The sequence below is a fragment of the Porites lutea genome, chromosome 8 (assembly GCF_958299795.1).
Source record: "Porites lutea chromosome 8, jaPorLute2.1, whole genome shotgun sequence".
NCBI classification, from domain to species: Eukaryota; Metazoa; Cnidaria; class Anthozoa; order Scleractinia; family Poritidae; genus Porites; species Porites lutea.
In genome coordinates this window covers 29,079,485-29,091,393 of record NC_133208.1, presented here as the reverse complement: position 1 = coordinate 29,091,393, position 11,909 = coordinate 29,079,485, and the positions used below count along the sequence as shown (strand labels likewise).

Genomic DNA, 11,909 nt, shown 5'->3' with positions numbered 1-11,909 from the left:
CGCCAAATTTGTATTGCTAAGTGTCTTTACTCTCATAGAGACGATTTGGCCGAAGCCTTTGGGCTAAACTACTGCCCATGAATGAAAAAGGTCCATTTCCGGTTGACGTGCGTCGCTAAAAAACGTCTTTGCTTAAGCCTCGACTTCACGCTTGGTACGTAAAGCATAATGAACGATTATAACAGTATTGCAAAATAAACATTTGTGGGGCCATTAATTAAATGGTTACTGTCTGCTTTCTCGCAATTCAGCACCAACACGCTGTTACACAAACTGTTTTACATCATCAGTTTTAATCACTTCTATATTGTCTTTAACAGACATTAAGAAATCACGAAAAAACGTTAATTTGTTTAATTTGAGGCAGAAAGCGTGTGAATTAAACAGCAGTCTTTTACACAGATGAACAAACAGAAACCTTGCAATTCCAATTATTGACTACACGAGAAATAAGAATACTTTGTAAACGTTTATTACTTAAACCATATAAGATATTCATCTTGGACGTGACTGAAAACGACGTTATGGGTTTGTTCTTACCTCTAACAGGGTTTCTTATTGCCATTACTTCGCCAGTAAGTAAATTTTCACTTCACTTAACTTTGCGAAATAGATTCGTTGATTACTTAAGGAACTAGACAAAGAACAACCGGTTCATTATACGTAACAAGAACTGCAGAATCAGAGTAGTCACTGAGATAACGACAGAAAGCTAAGTAAGGTTTACTATACGGAAATTTGTTTCTGCTGGAAAGTATACCGACCCAGACCATTGACTTTGGATTTACCTTCGGTTACTTGCATTTGTAAAGAAAACAAGGTGAAATTATCTTGCAACAAGGTGGACATTTTCATGTCTAAGATTCTAACGAAAATGTGAGTGCAGTGAGAAGCACATATTTTAATAACTGCATGGTTACCTTGTATCAAGGAAACCCAAGCCTCGGTAAAACCAAACGTTTCTTTCCATATTCTTTTAAAAAACGAATCAATATGAAGCTGACACCTCTTTTTTGTACATTTTAAGACTAAGAAAGGCTTCTGTCATTGCCTTTCCCTCTGTGATCGCTGCAGACATGAATATTGTAATTTTATCAGCTGGAAAGCTGAGCGGTAAAACACCAAGGTTGGAACTTTGTTTTCCTCTTTTTGCAGGCGAATGTTGAAGCAGATCAGTCGGTTTGCATGCCGATGTGTCCTACTAAAGGTTGCAAAAGTGAGGTACGACATCGGCAGAACTTGGTAACCTTAAAACCTGTTAGCAGTTGTTTTGCATTTGTAGTTGCGCGATAACTTGAAAATTTTTGATGATGCATATTTCATATTTTATTCTCTATTGATAAACAGGCTATGGACAAAAAAAATTGCATACCGTATTTAATCGATTAAACACCGCTGGTAGACGCACAATTACCAATCAACACCGCCCTCGAATAATGATAACCGTCTCACCCTATCAGATGAGTACGGCGTTTATTCGAGAATTACAAGAGGAAACTCCGCACAACTTATTCGCAATCTACACCATTCAGACAGTAACGATTCTATCTCAGCAAAAGAAGCGAGACATTACAACTTAAACAGCTTTCTTTTTTTACATTTAATAACACTAGCCTGAGAAAAGACCCGACATTTGGCGACACTACCACTGGTTTCCCCGCCAAATGACATCTGAGGAACGAGCGCAGAAATTCCATACTGATGACGCGTTACTAGCCAGATCTGGGTAGTGTTTCTGATTGGTCGTGCCGTGTGGAAAATTGGATTCAACCAATCAGAAGCACTACCCAGATCTGGGTAGTGATGCGTCATCAGAATGAAATTTCTTCCCTCGTTTCTCAGGCGTCATTTGGCGGGGAAACCAGTCAGTGGTAGCGTCACCAAATCAGTGGCGCCTGTTTTTATCAGGCTAACATAATATGCTATCAAATAATTTATCATAATAGAGAAGAAAAGTGTGACGTCAGGTTACCATGGAAGCGAAATTTTGGATCTCAACAATCTTTCTTGATAGGGGCGGCCATTTGCATTGTCGAACGATGGAAGAATATTATGGGGTACCGTTTTGTTCCCGAGTGCAATCATGCACAGGAAAGTCAAACATGTCAATTTTTTATTATTATTTCGTCCATGTTTACAGGACCACGGTTTGTTGAGATCCAGAAATTTTGCTACCATGGCAACGTCCGGTAACGACTTCTCCTCTCTATTTTTGACAGGGGTTTCAAAAATGTGATTTTAAAGTAAACACCACCCCTGAAAAAACACAGCATCGGAAACGCTAAAAATTTAAACTAAACGCCGCGGAAACTGTATGGTAATTTCTCTTTCAATTTAATGTCCAAACATCGGTAAATTACTTTTTTTTATCTGCCAATGCTAGGAAGTAACTAAAAGTTTCCATATGACTCCCTTATGGCTGGAGGCACACGCGTCATACATCAACAGGGATCGTTCCGCATCCGCTTCACAAATCACCTTCAACGCGGGCTCAACTGCTTACGCAGCTCTTCTAAAGATTCCATTGATCGCTGCTGGTGTGTTAACAGATGCAACGCCGCTGACTGTAGAGATCACAGTCGCTCACGACGTCAGCATTGGAACCTCGCATGACAGTGACATCAGCTATGGCGTGTCCGACGGAAGTAAGTTTGTCGGATGGCAAACTGTTGATAAGGGAAATTACGGAACACATTCTCCCTGTTATGGCATGGAGGGTTCGTCGGGAGTGACTCTAAACTCAAGGCGTTTTGATCCTTTAACCCCTAAACCAAGCGATTCCTTTTACCCTGGCCAGTTTGTCTTTACATTCAGGTTGGACGAGCGCTGGGGCTCCTGCTACACTGCGCATGACGCTGGCTTCGTAAGGACAGCTGGCTACAATAACCGGCTTGTCCTCAGCAAAGGACTCATTCTGGAAGTTTATAAAGGAGATAAAGGAGAGAAAGTTGGCATCAAGTTCATCAAAGTCTCTGTCACGAAAGATTCTTAAATCGGAAATTTAAGAACGGAATTGTAAAGAAGGCGTGAAATGTCACTGTTAAGAATCCTATTAGCTAGTGCTTAAGGCCATTGAAAAAGATCTGCTTAAATAAAAAGATCTTGCTTTTAGATCCAGTCGAGTGTATATGATGAAGTAACCCTTATAGCCGTTGCAAATAAGTCAAGAGGTTATAAAGTGTGAAACTTCAGAAAGTCATACGCCTACAGGGGCCAGAGGCCGGTTTGTCGAAAGGCTCAGTAACTTTTCAAATTCAAATTTTAAAATCAAAAGCTGTTGAATAGTAGCAGCGTTCCTAGACACACGTCACGTCACTTTTACTTCTTTTCTTTTAGTTTCATTGTGTCATTTTCAAAATCATCGAAACATTGCTATTGAATGAAAACACGGCAAACATAAAACAGCTTTTTGTGTCCGAAAAGGTAACGAGACGTTCGAGAAACGGGCACAAGAACTGAATAGCTCTTATGAAGAGTATATTGATCATAGATTTTGGACTGAAAAACGTATGGGAGTTAAATATTTAGGAAGGGAAAAGAGGATTTAAATGAAGGGAAAAAGCATATTGTTTATATAGCTCCATATTGTTTAAATAAATTTATAAGAAAAAACAAAACAAAACAAAACGAAGCAAAACAAATAACTTTCCTAACTTTTCACAATCAGATTTTATTACGATTTGTTCGGATATAAGTGAACAAGGGCAATAATAATTTAAACAGTTTCTTGCAAGGTTAGTCACCTCAGTCTATAGAGAGCTTGAGCAAAAGCGTTTTTGAGCGACCCACGTCAACTGGAAGTGGAATTTTTACATTCCTGAGCAGTGGTTTCTTGCAAGGTTAGTCACCTCAGTCTATAGAGAACTTAAGCAAAAGGGTTTTGAGCGACGCACGTCAACCGGAAGTGGACTTTTTACTTTCCTGAGCAGTGGTTTTGCCCAAATTTTCAGTTAAGCGCCTCTACAAGTGTAAAAAAACTAAGCAATACAAATTTTAGAGGGAAAAGTCGTCACTTCCGGTCGACGTGTGTCTGTCAAAAACGCCTTTGGTTAAGCTCCCTTATACCACAGCTTCACGGCCACCACAGGGTACTGATGCGACCACAGTCCACCCAGAGCCATCCACCTTTACCTTAGGTGCTACTTCCCTTCCCACCGTACTGTTTACCATAAAAGGAATTCCATTCCTGTCTGGTAAAAAGAGGTATAAGGTCTTTCCATTGGCGACTTGTTCCGATAAATATTCCCTCCACAGAATGGACGCTATTAATCAGCTTTTCGTTTCGGAGACACCGCTTCTTGCTTGAGCAACTTTTGACGCACTTTTTCGATTGAGTGCTCGGCAGATAAAGTCGCCTGCATCCAAGAGTTTTTCCAAGTCTACTCCCTTTTTGAGAAACAACAAAACGATTACAATCAGTAATGACTCTTCCCAGGTAGGAAACAAAAGTTCATACTCTACCAGATCGCTTTTTATGGCGCCGCGAAAAACTATTCGGTATTATGAACAGCAACCGCTCGGGGAGGCACAAGTCGTTCACACGGATTGGCCATCGTGCCGGCCCGTTTGATTGACAGCGTGGGTGCACTTAATTCCAGCCAACACTCCTGAATATCTACTTCCGTCTCAGTGGGTTCCAGTCCTCGCTCTAACTTATTAACTTCCGGTACGGGCCGAATAGGTGTTTACACTGCACTAAAGTATGGCACAAACCTATCCGATATGTGACGCTCCACTTTCAAGATCGCCGCAGCGCCGCTACGCTCTTTCACAGACATAATGGACTACGAGTGGTCCCTTACTTTCCCTCAGGGATAGTAGAGCGAGTGAAACGCCCGTGAGGGACAATGAGGGACTATTCGTAGTCTAAAAACACAATAAACGTACCGTTTCAAGGTCCATTCCATTGATCATGTACACGACATCTTCAGTAGAAACATTTCCTGATGCGCCCCGCGCATATGGACAGCCACCAAGACCGCTGACTGAAGCATCTACTGTCCGCACACCCATCTTCATTGTGGTGGAAAAACAAGAAAAAAAACACACCGATATAAAACGAATACGTACCGACCTCAAAAATCATTAATAACATTTTCCCTCAGGTAAAACCTGTCGCAACATGTTCTGCTATTAAAATACAGTTACGACTGAATTAACTAAGAAATGTAAGACCCTGATGTGCGTTCATTACTAGGGTAAGAAGAGCGAATCGTCCAGCCTCTCATGTGACAACACTCATCATTTGATCTAAGCTAAGCCGCTGTACACATCGAAGAAGTCTCCTCGGGTTTTGCTTCTTAGCAAAACCGTACGGGGGCACTACGCAAAGGTAAAATTTAAAAAATATAATACCTTTTTGATGGGGTCTATTAACAACATCTATTACCTGAGATAAAAAAAAAAAGAAATGCCAAAGCCCTGCCCGATAAAACGAGTAATGCAATCGCTAGTGAGATCGTTGAAAGTCCACTGTGTATTGGTGCGACAGTATCACCCCTTACACCTTATATATTTTCTCGGGGAAAGAATAACATTTTTAGCGAAATCTTTCGCGATTGGGGAGAAAACATACGTTGCAAGAAATTCTAGTTGCGGGCACAAACAGGTCTCACAGGAAATGATGGTGAATCCCTTTATAAAAACTGGCACTAAGGTAAGTGTTTACTTACTTGCAGTGCAATGAGGATATTTGCTAAAGCTTGCCCGTATGTGTCATGACAGTGGATAGCCAAGTTTTCCACTGGTACTTTCTTCAGAACGTCTTCCAGCATGGCCTGTGTTGAGCCTATATAAAAAGAAACCTTTTTTTAATGATGAACACATTCAAGGCTGCATATTTATGAATACACTTTTAGTCTTAACATTCTAAGTTCAAATCTGTGATAAACATCAATTTTCTCCTAACAATATCGATACATAATCAGAGAAAAGTTATAACAATTACTACAATGATCACTACGGGGTTAATGATTTCATCTTTTAACGAATTCTCTCAACTTATATTTTCAAGGAAATGCATAGAGATCCGTCTGGAGAAGTCGCGCGGTCGTCGATACGTTAATGTTAAAAATAATCTTAAGCTTAAACATGCCAGAGTCATCGGTAAGCTTTACTTTTATTTATATATTATACTTTTACTTGTGTAAACTTAGTGTCGCTGAAACGAAATGCGGTCGTTTCGCCCGAAAGTCCATTCGCCCGAAGGCGTTCGCCAGGATATTGGTCGATTCGCCCGATGACATACTTACACTCTACAAAAAGGTGAAAATACCTTTAGAGGTGTTATTTTAGTTACCCTTGGATTCCACATGTGCAGTCACTGTCTTTCCATGCATATTCCCTTTTTTCAGGCTTAAAGAACGACAAATACGCCCTGGGCGAATCGACTTAGTCTGGGCGAACTGCTATCGGGCGAGCTGACCTTCGAGAGAAACGACCTGATACCGCTGAAACAACTAAGTCTTGATAGATTATGTAGGCGAATCGACCTCGGTGTAGGCGAATCTATGTGTAGACGAAACGACCGGTTTCCGTATGTACAGCTGAAGTTTGGTGTTTCAACTTTACCTGGCGTCCCTACACCAATAGTATCACCCAAGGACACTTCATAACACCCCATTTCGAACAAATTCTTTGTAACCTGTTGGAGGCAAATCAGAATAAAATGTATTGCTATGCTGGTAAGTAGGAGGAATTTTTTTAATAGCGAGAAGTTTGACTGACATCGTTAACTACAGTTACAAAATAGGTAGATTAACCAAAGTGATTACCGGGGTAAGTAGTGTCCCGGGGGGGGGGGGGGTAATCCCATATATGGGCTATCTAGGTACGTGCCGCGGAATAGGGTATGGTTTTTGAGGTTCACGGTCCTTAAATAGGGTATCTTTTTTGACCCCGTTTTGTTTCTGTGTCCCTGGTGTGGTCCTTAGATAGGGTAGCTTAATTGTATTATCTATATTGGAGTGTGAAAACGCCCGCCAAAACGAACATGTTTTTTAAACTAGGCTTATTCTAGTATTTTATGCTTGATGCTATACATCCAATGTTACAGAGAAGAAATAAAGTTTTCCTTTTCATGCTACTAATAAGTTTGTTTTTTCCTTGAATAGGGTGTCATTTTTCGGCTTTGGGCCTTAAAAAGGGTATCAGTTTTCGCTTTGTTAGTCCTTAAATAGGGTTAGGGTTCACGAACCTTCGCGGCACACCCCTATCCAAAATGCGCGGGAGTACCCCCCCCCCCCCCCCCCCCGGGGGTAGTATGAAGAAATTTCAGATTTAAAAGGGAAGTTGGTGGAATGGATAGAATGGAATTCCCACCCTCATCCTGGCCGCTTCTGTATCAGTCAGATGTGGGTAAAGACCCCCTTAAACTGCGTAAAGATGCTTTCAGTAACCTAAACCGACCGTGTAAATCTAGCCTGCGAGCTCAATGTCGGTCGTTTCACCTACACGCAGATCGATTCGCCCACATGATCTAAGTCGTTTCGTCCACACATCTGAGGTTGATTAGCCAACACAGTTGCCCTTGAAGTTAGATAAGTATGAAACTAAAACAAGTTTAATTGTAGGCGAATCGACTTGTAGGCGAAACGACCGGTTTCTGCGAGCTCGCCTCTCCTTTCGTGTTCTGCTATTGCGTGAATTCTCACGACTCCACTAAATGAAGAGTGTGCTTGCAGGATACAGTAAATCTTACCAGTGAAACAGCTTTTGGAGGTACAAAGCCTTCATAAGGACACCCCACTATACAGGAAACATACCTGAAGATAACATGAGAGACCCAAGATAATGTCACTTGCAAATTTTAGAGAATTTTTGTTCTCTACTATGCCTCTATATTTTTTCCAACATGTTCATGTCTTTCTTCAAATTTAATTTAAGTATTGAACAGGCAAAAAAGGTTAGAATTATGTCTTTTTGTCAAGATGTCCAAGCTTAAAAGAAACAAGTTGTCCAAACAAAAAAAAGTTGCATGTTGCAAGTAAAAAATATTTCATAGAATTATTACAAACAATTACGTTTGGATATTGTATTATAAAATTGAGGTTTACATGTACAAACCCTTACCCTCTCACAAGGATGTTGTTCTTCTTTGCAGCTTCACACACAGCTTCAAACCTCTGAAGACTTTCTGATATTGAGCAATTAATGTTCTTCCTTCAAGCAAAAACCAAAGATTCACAATGCATAAAACATTCTGACATAAGAACTTTCAAAAATATAGTGTTCTACTGAGCAGATATATTAAACTAGTACTTATGCCCAGTAATGCCACCTTAAAAGCATTTCAGTTAGATTGGTGGAAATCAAACAAAACTTTTCCAGTTCTTTTGCTGCAAAAAAAAAGAAGAAGAAAAATGCAAGGATGACATATCAAAGAACTAGATGGTTAGCCCACAGAATTACCCCTGAGTAACTTTGAACTATTGTTCCTTACAGGAATCTACTAAAATCATTGTATGAATAATGCACTTTTTAGAGAAGTAGACACATTCCCTCTTTGTATTTGACACCCCCTCACTCAGACAGGCTGGCAGTAAGATTTGTAATATGTACACCCCCACATATAAAACTGACTTTTTCTCAGTCTACACATATTAGAATCATTTATTGCATTATTTTGGATAGTAAAAATAAATATAATTAAAATTTGAGGAAATTAATAATGACCACAGGAGATGCTGAGAAATAATATCATTTTTATCTTACAAACTTTCCTTGATGCTATACTGTTATTAGAAATTTTCATCGACTTCATCAAATTGGTTTCAGGCATTACTGGGAAGTACTGAGTCTGCTTTAAAAGAGTACAGTTGTACCTTTTTAGTATACATTTTTAGTAATATTCTTTTAAATAACTCACCTACTGAATGACTCTGATGCTGCTCCAAATATGGCCACTTCTTTGACTCCACTCTCCATCTAACAAAGAACAAAGAAAGTTGTTAGAGATGATAATCAATAATGATGACACATTCAATATATATCAAAAGAATGAAACTGAACAAATGAAGGAATATTAGGTTGAATGATCCACTGAGGAACAACAGGTTTCAATTTTTTTTTAAAAAAAAATTAAAGTATTTTATTGCATAACTGAATGAAAAAATTGAGTGATTTGCATTTTTCATCTGCTTCCTAACTGTCAACTTTCACCTCCAGTAACCCTTCAATGCAAAACTAGTCTGATCAAACTCCTTCCTAGCTTGTGTCCCATACGCCCTTCTCCTCAGCTTTTGAATAAACATGGCCAGGTCTTTTGCTTCAAAGTCCTGATCAGTTCCCATAAATACAAAAAACCAGGACAAATGTGCATATTGAACAAAACACCAGCCAACATTTCATGCGACAAGCTTAATACCACCGCAACCTTCCACATGAGTTACAAAGCTATTAATAACATTCACTAAATGGTACAATAAAGTCAAAAGGTTTAAGAATAAAAACAAAATGTAACATACTGCTGCTTCAAAACCTTTGAGGTTTGGTGTAAGAGCTGGGTATGAAATGCCTGGAATCCTGTTTATTCCTGTCATGACTTGTTTATGGTCAGCCATCTATTAGATTAAAGCATCTTGAATTTGAAAAATAAATTTGATATTTTTTTGAATGAATTTGATAAATATACATACATTCTCATATTGCTAATATTTTTCAACAGACATGTACCAACTTTTTCTGATGTACATGCTGTAATATCACATAAATTGTATTTCAGTTTTTCTTCTTAGAAAAACACATGCCCTAGGATTAGATGAAAGGAGAGGAAGGTGGGTAGTGGAACAAAATTTTCATGGACACTTCTGAGTCCATGTTACATCGTTTTTTGCCATTTTCTTTGGCTGATCCTTGACTGAACAGTGCTCATTCTTGTATGGTTTGAAATATCTCTTCACCATGCACAAGTTAGCTGACAAATTTGTCCTTTACCATTTAAACTGATGATGTCACAAGTCGAAGACGGGTCATGGTCACACAGGTGATTAAGGGTGGTTCAGGGATGAATGGGTGAAGAAAATAGGAAGCAGTTCTGTTGCTAGTTATGAAAAAGTCTAAACTATGTGGAATACCTGGGGAACCCATTTGGGTGATACAAAACTGGTTGCTTCAATTGACGAGAGACCAGTTTTTGACAGCATGTCAATCAACTTGATCTTTGTTTGTGTTGGAACAATAGCCTGTAAAGATACAATGATATGGTAGAGTACTCCATATTAGTAGTGCTCCAGGCTCCACTTGATGGTAGCGCAGTCTTTCAGTAAAAATTGATGCCAAAAATGCACTGGGGCTGGGGAAAGACAGGGCAGGTGAGTCTTATTTTTGCTTTGCTTGCTAGTATTTACATCCCTACTATACTATCTGAGAGCCTGACACAAGCTAACTCCATCTTAAATTGATCCCCTCAACGTGTAACACAGGAAAAAATAACGGATTCCCATTTCTGGATATTTTAGGGTATTTGAAGAATACCCATAAAAATCCCAAATTTGGCAAAGTGAGACAAGTCCCAACCAGAGAATTCCCAACCAAGTTCCCTGATTGGGGCTTGTCTCACTCTTCCAAATTTGGGATTTTTTGTGGGTATTCTTTAAATACCCTGAAATATCCAAAAATGGGAATCCGTTATTTTTTCCTGTGTAATATGTCTAAATAGGAAGGTGACATCTGCCTTCAGCTTGTGTTGTGTTTGTCTACATCTAGTGTAAGGCTTTTTAACAAGGAGTAAGTTAATTTGTACATTACATATCTAAAGCAATATTAGAAGGGAGTTGCTGCTGCACATGCATGTACTGGGTATCAGATTGAAGATGTGTTGTTGATCTTATTGAGCAGAATAGAATATGTGCAGTTGAACCTCACTAAAGTGGCAACCTTGGAGGAAAAGGTAAGAAGCCATGCTAGAGAGGTGGAAAAAAGTTTACAGGCACCTCATCTACCTGAGGGTACATTTGTAAGGGAGACAAGAAAAATTAGGTAGGCTGTTTAAAGACCACTTTGTATTATAAGGAAAGAAACTTGTGAGTTTATGACAAGGAATAGGGTGCTAATGGTGAGATGGTAAGGGATAGAAGAATCATCTTTATAGATGGAGCCAAGTAAGGGAGGAAGATGTCATTTTTTTCATTAACAGAAACTAGAAAGGCTAGAACAACGAGAGAAGACATAATTATTCTCTCTTCACCTCTCACCCCTGGCCTTCAGTGGGGGGTTTATTTGTAGTGGGTGGAGGAGATCAGGAACAAGATGTCTGTCGATCGAGTACGGTACCTTTTCATTCTGAAGTCCATCTCTGGGTCCCACTTCAACAATTTTGACTTTCCTGGCCAGCTGACTAACAGGCTATAAAATGAGATCAGAAGTCACAATAATTTCAAAAATCGTTTTGATCTTAAATAGGTTCAGGATTGTGCTGATCATGTCATTAACTTGAAAAAGAAGTAAGCAAGAAAGAGAGTTTCAATATTTGTCTGTTCTTTTCTTCAGTACCTTGCTGGAGAACTTCTTGAAGGTTGTGCGAATCATTTGTTAGGTCTTTTTGAGAGATTTTTCGTGTAGATTAACACGAGGCCTTGCGAAAAAAAGAGCCCGCGATGCCAGGGCTCACCGACCCAGTTCCAGGCTCTCATCAGATAGTGGGGTGGGCGCGAGAGTATAAGTATGTGTAATCAAATGGTGACGAGTGAAATTAGGGAATAATTTCACGCGCGTTTTATCCAGACGATGGAAGCATATTACAGTTGAAATCACCCATTGATGTAATATTCTTTTCCATCCGCATTAAGCTTTCCGACAGTCTTTGAATGCAGAGAATAGTTCAAAGGGTGAATTCGGAGGTCTGTACCACGTTGCAACAATAAAAGGCTTACTTCTTGGCTTGATAATTTCAATCGAAAAATAGTCTCCTT

General features: G+C 39.4%; 2 protein-coding genes across 2 annotated transcripts; one reads left to right on the top strand and one right to left on the bottom strand.

Annotated features, from left to right (window-relative positions):
* The first annotated feature begins 423 nt into the window (after nt 1-423).
* LOC140946272 (uncharacterized) lies at nt 424-3,117 on the top strand. The gene is made up of 3 exons (XM_073395362.1): nt 424-575; nt 1,156-1,221; nt 2,384-3,117. Exons 1-3 carry the CDS (start codon nt 525-527, stop codon nt 2,990-2,992), a joined length of 726 nt encoding a protein of 241 aa, XP_073251463.1. The 5' UTR covers nt 424-524; the 3' UTR covers nt 2,993-3,117.
* A 706-nt stretch (nt 3,118-3,823) lies between these two features.
* Nucleotides 3,824-11,566, bottom strand: LOC140946267 (hydroxymethylglutaryl-CoA lyase, mitochondrial-like). Its single transcript, XM_073395357.1, has 11 exons — nt 11,491-11,566; nt 11,272-11,343; nt 10,074-10,181; nt 9,465-9,560; nt 8,867-8,925; nt 8,071-8,160; nt 7,700-7,763; nt 6,571-6,643; nt 5,673-5,788; nt 4,888-5,013; nt 3,824-4,386 (listed from the first exon to the last, which is right to left on the bottom strand). The coding sequence occupies exons 1-11, from the start codon at nt 11,524-11,526 to the stop codon at nt 4,270-4,272; spliced, it is 957 nt and encodes a 318-aa protein (XP_073251458.1). The 5' UTR covers nt 11,527-11,566; the 3' UTR covers nt 3,824-4,269.
* Between the last annotated feature and the right edge of the window lie 343 nt (nt 11,567-11,909).